At 35.7% G+C, this 19,005-nt stretch overlaps 2 protein-coding genes across 6 annotated transcripts in view; one reads left to right on the plus strand and one right to left on the minus strand.

Moving 5' to 3' along the window:
• NEB (nebulin) overlaps nucleotides 1–976 on the plus strand; it is a 195,348-nt gene extending 194,372 nt beyond the window's left edge. Inside the window, exon 160 of the mRNA XM_032402834.1 lies at nucleotides 235–976. Within this exon, the coding sequence (XP_032258725.1) occupies nucleotides 235–408 (174 nt within the window). The 3' untranslated portion in view covers nucleotides 409–976. The remainder of the gene's footprint in view (nucleotides 1–234) is intronic.
• A 6,316-nt stretch (nucleotides 977–7,292) lies between these two features.
• RIF1 (replication timing regulatory factor 1) overlaps nucleotides 7,293–19,005 on the minus strand; it is a 65,882-nt gene continuing 54,169 nt past the window's right edge. For 3 of the 5 annotated variants that reach the window (XM_032410581.1, XM_032410552.1, XM_032410572.1), the window contains exons 31-36: nucleotides 17,669–17,815; nucleotides 17,279–17,356; nucleotides 17,075–17,190; nucleotides 16,296–16,449; nucleotides 14,687–14,795; nucleotides 7,293–14,210 (exon numbers count right to left, since the gene is read on the minus strand). In XM_032410581.1, coding sequence (XP_032266472.1) covers nucleotides 13,996–14,210; nucleotides 14,687–14,795; nucleotides 16,296–16,449; nucleotides 17,075–17,190; nucleotides 17,279–17,356; nucleotides 17,669–17,815 — 819 coding nt within the window. In that variant the 3' untranslated portion in view covers nucleotides 7,293–13,995. The remainder of the gene's footprint in view (nucleotides 14,211–14,686; nucleotides 14,796–16,295; nucleotides 16,450–17,074; nucleotides 17,191–17,278; nucleotides 17,357–17,668; nucleotides 17,816–19,005) is intronic. The other 2 variants (XM_032410563.1, XM_032410591.1) reach the window with 2 other exon arrangements.

Consider the following 19,005-nt stretch of genomic DNA (forward strand, 5'->3'; position numbering starts at 1 on the left):
TAGAGGGGAGGGGGTGGGGGGATGGGTTAGCCTGGTGATGGGTATTAAAGAGGGCACAGTCTGCATGGAGCACTGGGTGTTATACGCAAACAATGAATCATGGAACACTACATCAAAAACTAATGATGTAATGTATGGTGACTAACATAATAAAATTTAAAAAGGCATTTGGGTTGATTGTTGCAAATCTAATACATACTATTTTTTTTTACCTTTTTTCATCTTCACAAATAGAAAATCTTCCGTGCCATGTACGACTATCTGGCTGCTGATGCAGATGAGGTGTCCTTCAGAGATGGAGATGCTATTGTTAATGTCCAAGCGATTGATGAAGGTTGGATGTACGGCACTGTGCAGAGGACAGGCAGGACCGGCATGCTGCCAGCCAACTACGTGGAGGCTATTTAATAAGCATGTCAGAGTATCGCACCTGTTTGCAGGGCCTGCACATCCTGCAGTCAGTATTTCAGTTCAGACTCTCCACTATTACCTAAGTCCTCAAGCTGGTTTTTCTGTGTCAATATGATTAATAGCTGTACCATCCCTTAATTTGTTTCTATATGAACCTCAGTAATTCTCCAGTAAAACGTATGTTAATCATATTTACTACATTATTTTCTGGATTTGGACATAAAACTTAAGAGACATTAAACCCATAGGTTCATTATTTTTAAAATTGTCATTAAATTTTCCATAGTGTTTTAAAGGAAGTTTAATTATGCAATAGACATTTTAAAAGTTTATGCAGTGTTATTGCTGTATCAACCCAGAGTCTTTCTCCATTACGAAAATGTTGTTTAACGTTATTTTTTTAAAACAAGGATTCTGAACATGTTAAACACATCAAAGAAAAATGGCAGAAATACTCACCTTTTCCTGGCTTACTGAATGCTGATGCTTTTAATTCTATTCCAGTTCTGAAGTTATAAAGGTGATAGTCAATATAAATGGTGCATAAGCTAGTAATAAAGTCTAATTCTACAATAAACACCACTGATGATGTAATGACTGTTACTTATTTTTAATAGTTTTTTTTTTTTAAAGATTTTATTTATTTATTTGAGAGAGAGAATGAGAGAGAGCACATGAGAGGGGGGAGGGTCAGAGGGAGAAGCAGACTCCCTGCTGAGCAGGGAGCCTGATGTGGGACTCGATCCCTGGACACCAGGATCATGACCTGAGCCGAAGGCAGTTGCTTAACCAACTGAGCCACCCAGGCGCCCCTTATTTTTAATAGTTTTATGATCGACAGATTTCAGTAAAGCAAATCCATTACTTTAGACTTCACTACAAAAAATTCTGAAAATGTACCATTAAAAATGCACAAGCGTAGGCTTTCTCAAAACTAAACTGTGTTCAGCAAGCTTCCCTTATGGCTCAGCTGGTGTTTTAGAAACAACTGTGGGATCAGCAGTGGACAGCTGGGAAATGGATGACACTGCATGCTCCATCCCTACTATTTCCTACAGACCTGCCCCCTCCAATATGCCCTTGGCCAGAGCCCATCCAAAGTGGTGTCACAGGCCTGGCAGTGTGCAAGCAGCCCTGACAGGGGCCAGCACTGCTCCACAGTGACTCCTGCCAAGGAGAGTGGAAGACAACCACACACACCAGCCCAACTGCAGCTCCAGCAGTGGGCTGGGGGCAGACATCAGGCCTGACTGTAGACCCCACCTACCAATGAAAGCTTCTCAGAGGACAACACAGGAAAAGCAACAGGCAGTTCCATAATTACTGCCATCTCTAGCAAACACCTGGTCTGACTCAAGCCCAAGGTGGCCCCAGACCGGCCCACTAACACCATGGGGACAAAACCCTGTCCACAAGTGGCAAAGAGAGCCATTGCAGATGACTGGATTGAAGGCAAACATGACTCAACCACAAAGTAGGGTGCATGCAACACATGTAGGAGACAGCCCTGAAGAGTCAGGTTGAACAGGCCATATTGTGCAGTAGGACACCCCAGGACCTCTTCTTCATATGGCCACTACTTCCAAGAGGAGAAGTAGCTGACTTTCCTAACACATTGAAATAGACACAGATTTAGATAAAATGAAGAGTCAGAGGACTATGAGGACTATGACCCAAATGAAAGACCAGGACAAATCACAGCCAAGAGACCTAAAAAAAAACCAAAACAGCTAAGTAATGTCTGATAGAGAATTTAAAGAAATAGTCATAAAAGATACTCACTGGACTTGAGAAAAGGTTGACCTTGATGAAGTATTTAACAAAGAGAAAACATGAAAAACAGAGATTAAACTCAGTAATTGAAATTAAAAATATAATGGAATAAAAAATATATAATGGAATAAATAGACTAGAGGAAGGAGAAAAGAGGAATGGAAAGCAATCAAGCTGAATAGGAGGAAAAAATAATTAAAAAAATGAAAATAGACTAGGTGACACTGTTAAGCATAATATTCGCATTACAGGGATCTCAGAAGGAGGAGAGAAAAGGGGGGCAGGAAATTTATTTGAAGAAGTAATAGCTGAAAACTTCCCAAATCTAAGAAAGGGAACAAATTTCAGATCCAGGAGCCCCAAGAAAGTTCCCCCCAAAACCCAAGGAACTCCATACCAAGACACACAATAATTAAGATGGCAAAAGTACTGAGAGAGTTTTAGAAGCAGCAAAAGTTACATACAAGGGCACCCGGGTGGCTCAGTCCATTAAGCGTCTGCCTTTGGCTCAGGTCATGAGACCTGAGTTGGGCTCCTTGCTTAGAGGGGAGTCTGCTTCTCCTTCTGCACCCGCCATCCCCCGACCCCCTGCCCTGCTCATGTTCTGTCTCTGTCTCTCAAATAAATAATCTTAAAAAAAAGTCTTCTCAAACTATTCCAAAAAATAAAAGAGGAAAAAAACTTCCAAATTCACTCTATGAGGACAGCATTATCCTGATATCAAAACCAGATAGACACTACAAAAAAAGAGAACTACAGGTCACTATCTCTGATGAATATAGATGCAAAAATCCTCAACAAAATATTAGCAAACTGAATCCAACAATATATATATAAAAAAATCATTCACCACGATCAAGTGGGATTTATTCGTGGGATACAAGGGTGGTTCAATATTCACAAATCAGTCAACATGACATATTACATCAACAAGAGAAAAGGATAAAAACCACATGATCATCCCAACAGATGCAGAAAAAGCACCTGACAAAGTACAACATCCATTCATGATAAAAACCCTCAACAAAGTAGGTTTAGAGGAAACATATCTCAACATACTAAAGGCTGTATCTGAAAAACCCACAGCGTACATCATACTCAATGGTGAAAAACTGACAGCTTTCCCCCTATTGTCAGGAACAAGACAAAGATGTTCACTACAACCACCTTCACTATGTTGAATAATATTGGAAGTCCAGTAATCAGAGAAGAAAAAGAAATAAAAGGCATCCAAATTGGTAAGGAAGAACTAAAACTTTCACTATTTGTAGATGACACGATCTATACACAGAAACCCTAAAGACTCCACCAAAATACTAGAACTGATAAATGAATTCACAGTAAGGTCACAGGATACAAAATCAATATACAGAAATCCATTGCATTTCTATACACTAACAATGAAGCAGCACAAAGAGAAATGAAAGAAACAATCCCATTTACAATTGCACCAAATAATAAGACACCTAGGAATAAACTTCACCAAGGAGATAAAAGACCTGTTATCTAAAAAGTGTAAAATACTGATGAAAGAAACTGAAGATGACACAAATCCAAAGAGATTTCATGCACATGGACTGGAAGAACAAATATTGTTAAAATGTCCTTACTATCCACAGCAATCTACAGATTTTTTCTTTTTAAATATTTTATTTATTTGACAGAGAGAGACACAGCAAGAGAAGGAACACAAGCAGGGGGAGTGGCAGAGGGAAAAGCAGGCCTCCCGTGGAGGAGGGAGCCGGATGCGGGGCTCGATCCCAGGACCCTGGGATCATGACCCGAGCTGAAGGCAGACGCTTAACAACTGAGCCACCCAGGCGCACCAGCAATCTACAGATTTAATGCAACCCCTACCAAAATCCCAACAGCATTTTTCACACAAGTAGAATAATCTTAAAATTTGAATGGAACTACAAAAGACCCCAAATAGCCAAAGCATTTTTTTTTTTTTTTTCCCAGAGGAAATGGTCAACACCTTTGTATTTGTGTATCTTGGGAAGAGGAGAGTTATTTAGACTTCATGGAAGCAGAAGGGGGTCTGGGGAGGAGAAGGAATGCATTGAAAAGCACAGTTTGGGAGGTATATGCTAAGGGGTCGGAACATCTGGACCATTTGGCTGCTAATACCCAACCACACTGAGAACTACACGTCCCCAGCCCTATCAGGCAGTATGGAGAGAAGCTGCCATGATCTTTCCAGATTCTTCCTTCCTAATTCTTCCCAATGGCTGAGCCACTGGATCACCTTCCTGGGATATTTGGATTTGGGATGGAGAGAATCCATTCATCTTTAGTGGCTGGGGCTTAAGCAAAACAGGAAACAAACTCAAAACAGTACGGTACTGGCACAAAACCAGACACATAGATCAATGGAGCAGGACAGAAAGCCCAGAAACAAACCCATGATTATATAGTCAATTAATCTTTGACAAGAGGCAAGACTATGCAATGAGAAAAAGTCTCTTCAACAGATAGTGTTTGGAAAACTAGACGTTACATACAGAGGAATAAAAGTGGACTACTTTCTTACACCATACACAAAAATAACCCCAAAATGGATTAAGGACCTAAATGTGAGACCTGCAACCGTAACAACCCTCGAAGAAGAGTGCACGCACAGTATCTCTGACACTGTAGCAACTTTTCTCCGTAGCAGCATTTCTCTAGATCTGTCTCCTGAGGCAAGGAAACAAAAGCAAAAATAAACTATTGGGACTACATCAAAATAAAAAGCTTCCACACCACAAAGGAAACAATCAAGAAAAGTAAAAGAGAATCTACGGAATAGGAGAAGATACTTGCAAATGACGGATCTTATAAAGGGTTCGTATCCAAAATATATAAAGGACTTATATAATTCAACACCAGAAAAACAATCTAAATAAAAATGGGCAGAAGACATGAACAGATATTTCTCCAAAGACATCCAGATGGCCAACAGACACATGAGAAAATGCTCAACATCACAGATTAGGAAATGCAAATCAAAAATACAATGAAATATCACCTCACACCGCATGCCTTTCAGAATGACTAAAATAAAAGACGCAAGAACAGCAAGCATTGTCAAGGATGTGGAGAAAAAGGAACCCTCACACACTGTTGGTGGGAATACAAACTGGTGGTGCAGGCACTATAGAAAACAGTATGGAGGTTCCTCAAAAAATTAAAAATGGAACTAATCACACTACCATTTACCCAAATAGGAAAACACTAGTTTGAAAAGCTATGTGCACCCCTATGTTAATGCAGCATTATTTACAACAGCTAAACCGTGGAAGCAGCCCAAGCACCCACCGATAGATAAAATGGATAAAGATGTGGTATACATATAATGGAATGTTACTTAGCCATAAAAAAGAATGAAATCTTGCCATTAGCAACACGGATGGATCTACAGGATATAATGCTGAGTGAAGTAAGTCAGAGAAAGACAAATACCATATGATTTCACTCATATGTAGAATTTAAGAAACAAAACAACCTAACAAAGATAAAAGGAGACCAAAAAAAACAGACTTAACTATTGAGAAGTGATGGTTTTCAGAATGGAGGCTGTTTGGGGGGGAGTGGGGGGAGGAATTGGTAAAGTGAAGGGGATTAAGGGTACCTTTATCATTATAAGCACAGAGTAATGAACAAAATTGTTGAATCACTGTATTATACACCTGAAACTAACACTGTATGCTAACCATACTGGAATTAAAAGAATAAAAGGAAAAAATTTGCATATATTTTCAATACCAATTTATTATTTATCTGCTTAATAATGCAATTTGCTTCCTTTTTTGTAATGCATGGTGTTGGGGAAGCCCTATGGAAAATGAGCAAGCTTTAAAAATGAGTTGTCACTCTGGCTCCTACACTCAGGGGAAATGTGGCCTGAGAGGGGCTAAGTACAATGGAAAGAAGTAGGTAATTGGCCTCCCCAAATATCCTTAAGTACTAATTTAAATTTAGAAAATAGCTTATAAATTCACTATTGCAAAACTAAAAATTAAACTTACGATAAAAAAATAGCTATGGGATCGAATCCTAACCTCAGGGGATCTTTCTAATCTACAGCCAGTAGATTAGAGCACAAGGCAAAGACGGTAAACTGTCCTCAAGCTTCTTAACGTCTCTCTCTCTTGAGACTGTGCACACGTGTAAATGCTCAGAGACCACATCTGTGTGCCAGGTACCACACTAGATGCTGGGGTTAGAGTGATGAGCCAGACTGTTGTGTCCTTATGAAACTTCATAGTCCCACGAAAAAGGCAGGCCATGCCAAAGCGTCTTCTTGATGGTAGGAGAGACAGCCACTCTCCCGTCTTCAATTGTCCTTTAAACTGGGTTAAAAATCCAGGTTAAATGTAGCAATACCATTGTGTGCTATTTTTCCAACCTTGGGAACAAAGTTTATGTTGTCTCAGTTACAATAATGTTTTAGTTTTAAAATTTCCTATTCACTTTTTAAGGCTGCCAAAGCATACTCTGCAGTTGCTGTTAGAGATAGACACAATTTTTATCTAATTCTAGGGCTTTTAGTTAAAAGCTTGGAAATTTTTCATACACAGTATAGATAGAGAATCCTACTATACCCACCTCCTGGTTTTCAATTAATGGCTAATCTTGTTCTATCTACCCTACCAATGCTCTCCTCCCCATTACCTTAAAATGAATTCTATTAATCACATCTTAAAACAATCACAATTGACACACCTTAAAACACTTGACAGTCCATATCCAGGGTTCAAATTTTCCTGCTCATCCAACTTTCAAGACTTCTGCTTGGACCCCCATTCCGTCAATACAGTGATACCAGGGAAGTCCTTTGTACAAATACCCACTACCACACATTTAGACGACCTACGGCTGCAAAGATCCTCAGTGACTAGCTGTTCATACCATCTGCAAAAGGTTATAAAAGATCAATTGGCAACTGAGTTATATTGGAGTCAGAGTCAGCACTACAACCCAATTCCCTTGATGACTAGTGTTCATGGTACTACCCACTGCTACTCTTGTGAAGTTCTTACTATGGGTTCTTCAGGTCCCCACAAGCCCTAACCACCTCACTCCCCACCCCCACAGGCCTCAGAATGTGACCTTATTTGTCAACAGGGTCATTGCAGAAGTTATTAGTTAAAATGAGGTCATTAGGATGAGCCCAAAGCCAATACAACTGGTGTTTATAAAAAGGGGAAGTCCAGACAAATACACAGAGAACACCATGTGAAGCTAAAAGCAGAGGTTGGAGTGAAGCTTCTACATGTCAACAAAGTAAAAAATTGCTAGCAAAGCACCAGAAGCTAGGGGAGAAGCATGGAAGTCTTCCTCACAGCCCTTACAGAACACCAACCCTATCAACAACTGTCTCAGGCTTCCAGCCTCCAGAACTGTGAGACAATGAATTTCTGTTAAACAACACTCAGTTTGTGGCTCTTTGTTGCAGTATTCATCAACATCATTAAGTCTATTTCATTTTTAATTTAGATGTATGGATCTACAAGTGTGTGGAAACCATAAACTATGAATATGAGAGAACCTCTTCTATGGCTAAAACGGGTCTTAAAATAAGAATGGCTCATGTGTCTGTGGAGGGTCACGGTGTTCATTAATGTTGGTATGTGAATTATGCTAATCTTACTCAATTCAAAGCCAAACCAAACAAACAAAAACAGTGCCAGAATTGCTTAGTTTTTACAGTTTTATTTCAGATTAAAGTGCATTTCTTTAAAAATGTTTCAATATCCAGTTTCAATTGGCAAGTAATAACAGTTAACTCTCAATAGATCATGAAAAGTTTTACTGTGGGTAAGACAAATTCTCCCTCCCTCAATCCAATCATAATAAACCTGAAAATACACTTTTAGTATTGGTCTACCTGCTTCAAACATTGTATAAAGCATTACACAAATAATACTGACCACATCCTTATTTCCCAAATACTAGTGCAGTTAAATGAGTAATGAACAGGTACTTCCGTGAAATTTCAACTTAAATCATTCGACTTATCAAATATAAACACTTTGAATGTAAAACTAAGCTCTCAGAATTTATCAAGTGGTGGGGACAAAAATATCGTAGGGCAAATAAATGACTGATTTGGCTTCTCTCAGCCTTGTCTAAGTGCATTTAGTCAAGTCTATCCATAGGAGGTAGTGTTAAGATAGATTGAAGCAACTGATTCCCCACCAACACAGAAAGCAAACTCCCTCAACTCCCAATTTATTTCACAGGTAATGACAGAACCACTGAGTGCCAGATGCCTTTCCCTCACACATCAATGTCCCTTAACATCCATGGTAAACACATTACTGTAATTTGAGTTTAAATAGGAGAAAAAAAGTGTACCTAAAAAGTACCAGTATCTCCTAGTATATGTGTATTTGAGCAATAAAGTTAAGATATAAATGCAATCAGGGGAACACATTTTTGTAAAAGTAAAATCTAAGTAACAGCAATAGAAATTAAGGACTTAAGGAAGGAGGATCCCTGTTTGCCATCTAGAAGCAAATGATCAACTGGATTTACATGCCATGTATGAACAAACCTACCCTTTGTAACAGGGATCAGCAAACTTTACACAAAGGGGCCAAATAAATATGTGAATGTTAGGTGTCAAGAGGCCACACAGTCTGTCACACTGCTCCAATCTGCTACTGCAGCAGGAAAGCAGCCAAAGATTTTATGTAAATAAACATGGCTGTGTCCCAGTGAGACCTTATTACTGGCACTAAAATTTTAATTTCATCTTTCCGTGTGTCACAAAATATTACTTTTGATTTTTTTCAACCCTTTAGAAAATGTAAAAACCATTCCTACCTCAGAGAATGTATAAAAAATAAGTGGCAGGCTGTAGTTTTTTGACCTGTTCATAACAACTTACTAGGTTAAGACTGCCATATTTCAGTTTCTATACTCAGAATTCATTGTTCTTAATTTCATTTTCTAGAAAATTCCCATTCTACAAAAATAAAAACGTCTTTAGACACTTGCTAATTATTCAATTATCAAAATTAACTATTACGCTATATTCCATTTTCCATTCCATGATTTTATTCTGAAGGTGAACCTTCTAGTTATATGCAATTTATTCATTTAAGAAATAATTCTGCCTATTATTGGGAGTTATTTACTCCTTTTTGTGGGGCAGGATATTAAATAATGTATACTTTTTTAAAAAAGATTTTATTTTTAAGCAATCTCTACCCCCAATGTGGGGCTTGAACTCACAATTCCAAAATCAAGAGTTGCATGCTCCACCACTGACCGAGCCTGACAGGTGACCTGTAAATAATGTCTATTTTAAACAATTATTCAGGGTATTTATGAGTATCAGTTCTGGTACTGTTTTATATATAGGATACCTGCCAGCTATTTTCAAAGTTTATATGACTGTCCCTATACTAAAAAGCTACATACTTTTTTTTTTAATTCCATGTGCTATCAATTTGAAATATTGCCTTCAATCTTATACTCTCAGGTAAAGGGAGAGATTATCTTTTCTTCTAAATGGTATACTTCAGAAGAGTAAGCATTTACAGCTTGGCACTTCATGTTTGGTTTTACTGTTCTTTGGCTTGGTATATAAAGAAAAAAATGGTTAAGACCATGTTATAAAATTTACATTCTATTCCAAGAAATGGGTGAACATTCAATTCTGTTAGACTACTACTCTTATTAAATAGCTATAGATTTCAAACCCTAATGACTCAGATTTTAATACTTTCAAAAAGCAATATACAAAGCCTGGCATATGATAAACATATCATATTAACTGGACCATCACAAACCGAAGCCCAGATTTGTTTTATAAATCAAGCAATCAACAAATTTTGATAAATCAATTAAAAAACCCCATTACTTCACTTCTGGCTACATTTTCTTAAGTGCTCTGGATGAGTACAATTCTTATGAAAAGAGTACTTAAAACATGTGAGGGAAACATAACAGAATGTTGAGAAAAACTCATTTTTAGAGAATCAAATTATTCAACTGTCTTTCAAACACCATTTTAAGATGAAATAGAAAATTTCAACAATATAACAGCAAAGTAACCAGAGGTCTTTACTAAAATGACAAGTCAGATCTGTCAGACAGGGCTTATTTGGGTACTGCTAACTTAACTGCCAAGTTAATCTTAGGGTAGTCTGTTTTCAATGAAGCCCCATAACTTAGAAGACAAGATTTATTTAGAGACTAAATATATTTCTAATATCTGAAAATTTACTTTTGTATTAAAAAAAATGAGAACATAATCCACATACACTATTCATTAAAAAAGGCTCACATTGTCTCATCATTTAGTAAGGTTCTTTATAACATAAGTAACTGTTTGCCTATTTAAAAACGTAAATCTTCTTCCCCAAACCATAATAAATTTTCCATATCTAAAAAAGGCTCCAAATGAGACAAAATTCTACCTTTAACTCTTGAAAAACTTTTGAACTCTAATTTGAAGCCTTCAAGACCAGTCTGCATCCCCAATCATAAACCTGAAAAAGTTATTTAAAAAAACACTAAATTTTATCTTTTGTGGCAATAATTCCTGGGACTTAAACCTGCTTGTGTTATCACCTAATTCACAGCCTGAAGCCTCGTAGGCCTAACCACCACAAATGCAATCCATAGACATCAGCATTTGTATGGGTCATGTGGGAGCTTTTAGAGATGAACTATCAGGCCCCATCCCAGACCTGCTGAATCAGAATCTGCATTTTCATACATACATACAAGTTTGAGAAGCACTGTGTTAAAGTCAAAACTTAAACTCTAACACTTGTATACAATGTATAAGACCTTTCTGATGGCTTAGGGATAAAACAGACATGGGTTGTGCTAATGTGCAAACAGCTCCCTCTCCGCCACCAAAATCTTAGCCTAATAATGTCAGTAACTGCTATTTTATGGCCTTCTAGCCCAGTTGCAAATCATCTCCCTGAAAATTAATAAAGAAGAATATGAGATGGAAACTATGCCCTTCTTATTGGATTATAAAGTCATTTGGAAAGAATGACATTAAGGTAAAATGTGAACCCTTTTAAGCTCATATTTTCTGTTAAATTCCAACAAAGGTTTTTAAAACAGCACTTATTTTTAATTACTATCATTCCTTTATCTTAAAAAAAAATACTCTAATTGTATATTTTACACACACCCCTCCAATTTTCCCAATTTTGTTTCTTGCCCTGCCACTTTTATTTTAGACAAAATATAATCCAATTTCCTTAACATTATTTTGATTCTAAAATATATAACAGAATCCCTGACTACTTTCAAGCTGTAAAGAAAAGAATCCATGAACAATGCCAGAAACTATCATGTTCAGATTTAAATCTTATTTTTGACTATATTATCCGATAACATTATCACTAAACCTGATTCATCCTACACTATATGGAATTTGAGCAAAAGCTCCATACCATTTAACAATGGCTTTCAAACTTGTTCAAATATAACATCTTTGACAATGGGCTCAGTGCAACACTGAAAACTTAAATCCACCATATGAAGTCCATTTTGGAACATGAGAAATTATACTGTGCTTCTGCAAGCAAACAGATTCTTTCTATAAATGCATAAAATAAGAAATCACATTTGAGTGTTCTTATTAATATTTACCATTTGTTTTATTAACCCTTAGAAAATATTGAAAAAACTGATTTAATTTTAATAGTTAAACAACATACTGAAGCTGATCAAGGAGAATTAATATTTTTTGCTATTTAGGAATCATTCAGGGAAAAATTTAAGGCAAGAATATTAAAAATAAGGTGCCTCAAATATACACTTAACAACTATATCAACAATGAAGATTTAGCAAACTGGCTTCTGCCTTCAAGTAACATTTTTAAACACATCCTTGTTCAACCACAGTATTTGAAAATTAAACTTGTGCTTGTATCAAATTCAGTGATTTAAGTAAATGCTAATCACTTTAGTCACATTTTCTCCTATGCTGTTCTTGTTCTCAAGAACTTCATTTCACCAGCTAGTTCACACAAACATTAAGAGGATATAGTCATGAGATAAGCCAATTTTGACTCCATACAAACACATGTACATACTCCTTCTTACACCTGTTAACTAAAAATTTATGTGCCTCTTAACTGTAAAATATAATTTGGGAAATGGGAGGCAATGTAAACCAGTTGTAATTCTGTTAACAAGTTTCCATTTTTAGTTATTTCTTCAAGCTACAATCCTCAGTTTATGGTCCCAGAATTTCCTTTAAACCCAACCTTGGGATAGGACTATGAAACTTATAACCCCCCCAAAATATTTGTAATGATGATGGATTTATAATTATGAAAAAGACACCAACTTTTCTGGCTGGCGGGTGGTCCCCTTCTGAATATAAGAACTAACTAAACACAAGAATTAAACTTTCTGTAACTTGCTGAAGAATGTGTGCCTTTTCAAGCTGGTTAGTTCTGAATAAAGTATGAAACTGTGAAGGTCACTCACTCATTCTAATCAGAGAGCAAATGATATATTCTCACTGTAAAGAGATGAAACAAATATGGGAAGTCAGGCACTAATACTAGTCAGTAAAATTTACAAATGTTTTAATTATATACACCCTATTTTTAAAAACAGGCAAAACATACATATTTCAAAAGAACAGTTTCAAATTTCTTCCAAGTTTGCTTTAGGTGTAGGTGAAAAGAACAGGTAATTTCTAGATTTCATATAGTCCAAGTTGTAACAAAAATAGTCTAACTCTCCATTAAAAAGAAATGTAATGAAGCTTTCTAGTGGCTGATACCCTCATTCCAAACCACCCCCCCCCCACAAAAGTAATGGGTATGAATAACGAAGTTCTCATGTAACACTTTCTCATTTCTAGAACTTTAACTCCTTCTGGTTACTTTAGAAAATAAACTCATGTTGTTACTAAGACTACTAAGTACAAAACTATTTGTATTTGTAGATACAGAACCCTACAAATATCTGCAGCAAGCCCACAAAGCACTTCTACGGTCAATACTGATATTTCAGTATTTAATATATACAAAATAGGTTTCTATTAAACAAAGGTATTCACAAGTAGCTGCAGAAAAATTCATGCCATTAACAAAGGCTGAGATTTATAAATTAAAAACATTGTAATCTATACATAATATACAAACAGTCGTGCGTTTTAAAATGAATTATGATGTGTCTCATACGACTAAATTTTCACAAGCAAATGCTGCTGCACAAATGAATGGAATTTTAGTTATGTTCTGCTTTAATATTTTAACCCCAAAAGTTGCACTTTTGGTATTTTTCTTGAAAGCTGTCCAAAGTTGACATCTGCGGAAAAAATGATCCAATTCTTTTGCGTCTCATTTAAGGTGAACAAATTTCTTAAACCTCAGGCACAACAAATATAAATTAAAAAAAAAAAAAAAAGTATAAACACCTTTATCAGTTCAGCAAAAAAAATCAAATAGAAATGTTCAATTTTACTTACTTAAAATAAGGTATTTTTCATTTTTCATGAATGTTTCATCAGAATATGTAGGAGTTTAAGATGTGTGAATAAAATGCTTTTGTTTCTAGTTTTCACTTCCACATTTCAGTAAGGTATTTAAATTTTTGAAAAACTATGCATAGTGGCCAAGAAAATATTGTATGAACAAAAATATTACATAACAAACTTAAAAAATTGAACTTACGTAAGTCACAGCCCTTCAGGGTTTGAAATGTTATCAACTTTGCGAACATTCAGTCTGAAATTGTGCTATATAGTTCAGAACTTATTTTATGATCAACAAATCCAGTGATGTTGGAAAAAAAAAAAAAAACACAAACCTTCACTTTTCTCTTAAAATACTAAACAGAATTTTCATGGGTTGGTGACCTCCAACGTGACTGCAAATTTTTTATTATAGAGTTCGCCATGCTACCAAGTTTCTCATGCATTTCAAACAGCTGGCTTCCTGAATAATTATGGAGATCTTCAGAATCTAGTTGAAGAGCAAGTGCACTAATCTGTGCCACAAGATTTTTAGGTAATGGAGTTTCCAAAACAACAGGATCAATTAAATCTAAAAGAGAAAGAAAAAAAGCACAATTAATCTATTCCAGATAAAACTTAAGTTGTATGTATCTCCTTTTAAGCTAATAAAAAATTTAAGTGCCTAAGATTTAAGTTGAGTGTGCAGGCTGAGGTACTGCTGTTCCTCAAGAGGACAAGGCAACAGAAAAATCTACACCATAACTTATTCAGTGCCATTAAAGAAATAGCCAGGATACCTCATTTTTATTAACAGCATAACTGGAACACACTGTTTAGTTTATATCCTTATTTGAGTAGCAGTTGACAATTCGAGAAAAACAACTAGATATACTTGGAGTCAATACCAGTTACTTTTTCATGCACTTCGCCACTAGCACCAAAAAAAACCCCCCAAAAACAAAAACCTTATCAAATTAACAGAGCATGGTCAAATTAAAACTAGAAGCATATATTCAAAGTCAGCTGATGCTGTAACTAAAATCGTCCCGCTTTGCTAAAACATACCTGAGGCAAGTCTTTCTTCATCAGAAGGGAGAGATTTAGTTTGTATTCCATTTACTGTTTTTTCAGAAATATCAAAAACTGGAATCTCCTCTAGTCCACGAGACTTTACCTTGATTATACACAGGCCAGTAAAACAAAAACAAAACCAACAAACTGAAAGTTGCTTTTAAAAGGACCAACATCACCAGCACTGGAAAAGAATCTGACATACGTTTCCCAGCCCACCACATGACTATTAGCTTAGTAAATCTTGTTAAGAAACTACGGTCTACTAACGACACACAAAAAAAAGGGATTACAAAGTGTTTTCTGTTTTCTCAAAAAGCTGGTTAGGAGTTCATAATATTTTATTTATAATGGGCTTCTCAAGAAATAGCCATGGTAGCCAAGAAAATTACACTATATTTCCCAAGTTTAGGAGCATAAGAAAATCCAAGGCAGAGATTTCCAAGCTTAAAAAACGTATGGACTTTTTAAAAAAAGAATACAATTTTGAAAGGTGTTCCCAGGCTTACTGATTAGTGATTGAGAAAATATTAGCTTCAAAAGGTTAGAGTTACCATATTGATGGCTCCATCAATTTGACTCCTATGTAGACACCCAACAGAAAGAATAACATGTCCACACAAAAACTTGTATGAGTGTACATAAGAGCAAAAGGTAAAAACAATCTAAATGTTAAGCAATTGATGGATGACCTAAATGTTGTATATTCATACAAGGAGTATTATTTAGCCATAAAGAGGAATGAAGTACTGATACACATGAACCTTGAAAACATCATGCTCAAAGAAGCCAGTCACAAAAGACCACAGCTTGTATGATCCCACTTTTATGAAAGGTCCACAGCAGGCAAGTCAATGAGACTGAAAATTACTAATATAATCTTTGGGTTTCTTAAAAGAGTTTTTAAAGATTACAAATATTTAATAATCTTTAAATCAAAGACTTTCAAGAAAACAGCAGAAGTCTTCAGTAGTTAGCAAACTCCAGTCTCAGAAATTCTAATATAAACATTGGTTTTCAAGCTTTAACGTACCCTGTTTTCATTTATTCACAATTTTGTGTAATTTCAATGGACACATAAAGGGTCTCTGCATAGGTTTCAATACAGTCTGAATCCTTCTGAAAGGAGTTGGGGGGTGGAGAATCTTGGCTTTTATCAGAATCTTGAAAAACGGCTATGACCCAAAATATTTATGTGCAAAAAGTTAATAAGAACAAGAAAAATTAGTTCCAGCTGTGTTGGACATCAAAATTGAAATACTGTTAATTACACATTTGCAAGATTTTTATTATAATGTTTAGATTTGAACATCCAGGTTTTAGGAATAGCAGCCATGGAACCAATCACCAATTTGGTGGAAATGAATGAGACAAGGGGGTAGAAGGGAACTCAAAGAACAAAGAGATGCATTATACAAAACGGTACAAAATCAAGAAGCAAACTTCTCTGGGGAATTATAAAGTGATCTTTTAAGTTAACCTTGCCTGTGGGGGAAGGGAAGAAAAGGTGGCATAAAATGAGTTTTTAAGCAAGACTACCAACTTCCGTAATTGTTACTGTGAGATCATTTATCTATACATGATTTAGAACACCTAAGTTTACCTGCTGCTCATGATAGACTCTAAGAGCCTTTTTTACATTGGACACTTTTGGAGAACGGATAGGAAGAGTTTTTATTTCAGATGCTGTAAGAGTACTCAAATCACCAATCGTTTTTATATTCTTAGCTCTAATGAGCTGTCCCAGTCCTCTTGCCCTGAAGAGGTTAAGAAAAAAAAGGAAAAATGTCATCATATACTTTCACATTTCTTCTATTTGTGCGGGCCTACCCAGCTCAATTTCCTGAATTTATGCTGAATCATAACTGACTTTTATATAGGCTCACGTAGCCCACTCTGAGGATAGGCACATATACATTTAATTTAAAACAAAATTTGAATTTGATATGTTTGCCTGGCTTATGCAATAGTGCTAGGAAGAGATTAAGCGCAATGTGTGTCTGACTTCACTTACATTATGACTTAATGGTTGCACGACTTTGGTGGATTAACCTTTGTAAACTTCAACTTGTAAAGTGGAAATAGTAATTATACTCCTTATGGGATTTATAATTAGGATTAAATAAGAGAACATATGCCAAGAGTTTGGCACAGCATCTGGCAAATATTAAGCACACAATTATCTTAACCATTACTGTATTATGGTAGATGCTTCTCTTATTGCCCTACCTGTCCCATCTTCCCATATTAATTTTTATTTCTAAAATAAAATGTGCGAGAGTGCATTTAAGTCAATTCTAAATATAAGAACCTCGATCATTTAAACATTCCTCTTAAACAAGTGGCATCTTTAAGTATAAACCAGCACAAGTAACTACTTACCACATGTTTGATGTAATCTGAGGTAAAATGATATCAACTGGAGCCACGCAGTTCACCAAAGCTGGGTAAACACTTTCTGTTGGACATGGCATAGATTCTTTAGCCATTTCTGTAATCTTAGAATAAATTTCAAAACTGTTAAACAGAGGTCACCTGATTGAACATGAAAATATAAAGTTTCATGAAAACTAAAGCACTTCTTACTAAACACTTCTTTGAGCTCTTAAACTTAGGGCTACGTGATCCTGGGGACAGAAATCCTTTGGTTGAAGTGGCATTATGCTAGATAGAAGAAAGGAGAGAAAAAAAAACTCAGAACCCTAGAAAACTATAATTTTACAACTTTACTTTCATTACTTAGAGTGAAGTAACTTCCTAAAATTTTGAGAAAATGTAAATGTAATAACCTATTACCTAATCAATTACTGGATTATCACTGCCTCTTCCCACCTCTTCATGTTTGTTTACCATGTTGCAGACAAAACAATGTATCCAAACCAAAGAAGTCTTATTCTTTATTAGTTTTAAGACAAACTACACAATGCAATTCTGTACCTGCATACATATAAGCGTATTTTAAAGCCCACAGCTTACCTTGGATTGTGCAGTAGGTGAAGTTTTAACACTTTTTACTATGGGAGAACTATTTGAAGAATGGAACCTAACAATAGAGCATCGCCTATCAATGTCATCTGCCAATCCGGCCTGGTATATTGGATCTGCAAAGGAGACACGGCGAACCTGAAAACACAGGTCATGTTTTTATTTAACAAAATTAAAGTAAAAAAACAAAACAAAAAAACAAAAAACAAACCACACCATAAATACTCATTATAAGGTCCCCCTAAAACAGAATGTAGGTTTAGAAGCTTAATTTACTTCACTAGAAGCCAAGTGCACATAGTTGTATTTCTTCCTAATGGCTGCTTTCACGGATACTGCTTAATACCACAGGTCATTCCAATTATCCATGTTCTAAATGGTCTCTACGTAATATACCAACAAAGACCGAAACAGGGACAGTGGCAGAAAAATGAAATTGCATGTAGCAGCTGAAATAATATCATCAAATTATATTAACCTTGTAGGCTTACTACAGTGACTTAAAAATACAAGGTAAAGAGGCAGAAATAGTACTAAGTGGCCTCTGGTCTATCATACTAACCCCTGTTCTAAACTCTTTAGAGGGTACCAGAGTCACAGCAACTGGGTGGCAATTTTTCACTTTCGCCTCTTCTAAACTCTTATAATGTGTTCATTCATTCAGCTATTTCATATAATATGCAATAAATAAATATGCAATAAGGCATAACCACTAACCATGTATATAAATGTCTCCTGGTCTTGATTCCCAAGAGTGGGCAGATTCTGTACATATCTGCTATAGAAAACTACAATGTCTTACTGTTGCCTAAATAAAAATTAAATTTGAGGTACTATCAAATAAAACATGACTAGTTAACTTCTCTTAACAATCTAAAACATAAGAAAAATATACTGAAGACCTCAATCCCAACATATTCTATCTTCATACTTCTCAAAGACTTCCAACTTAAGATACTTTAAAAAAGAACCTCAATAAAAAAGCAAAGCAAAACAAAACCAAAAAACTAAATTCTCAGTGTAAGAATTTTTGGTACATCTTGAGGAAGTCTTCACAATGTGCTTGCTAGAGGCAATATTAAGTCTATCCTCTATCTATAATGTATGTCTGTATATATAAACACATGTATCCTACAGTAAATGGCAGATTCAATTTCAAAGTTAAAGAATGCTCACATACCTTTTTAGAACATCTCCTTTACTAAGGAGAGAACAAGCTGAGCTATGTAAGCACAAGTAACTTTTACTTTCTTAATTTATTCATTCAACAAATTATCTGTAAGTTACAGGGTCAGGAGCTAAAGCAAATAGAGAGAATCCATGTTTAC

The sequence above is a fragment of the Phoca vitulina genome, unplaced genomic scaffold, assembly GCF_004348235.1.
Source record: "Phoca vitulina isolate PV1807 unplaced genomic scaffold, GSC_HSeal_1.0 scaffold1, whole genome shotgun sequence".
NCBI lineage: Eukaryota > Metazoa > Chordata > Mammalia > Carnivora > Phocidae > Phoca > Phoca vitulina.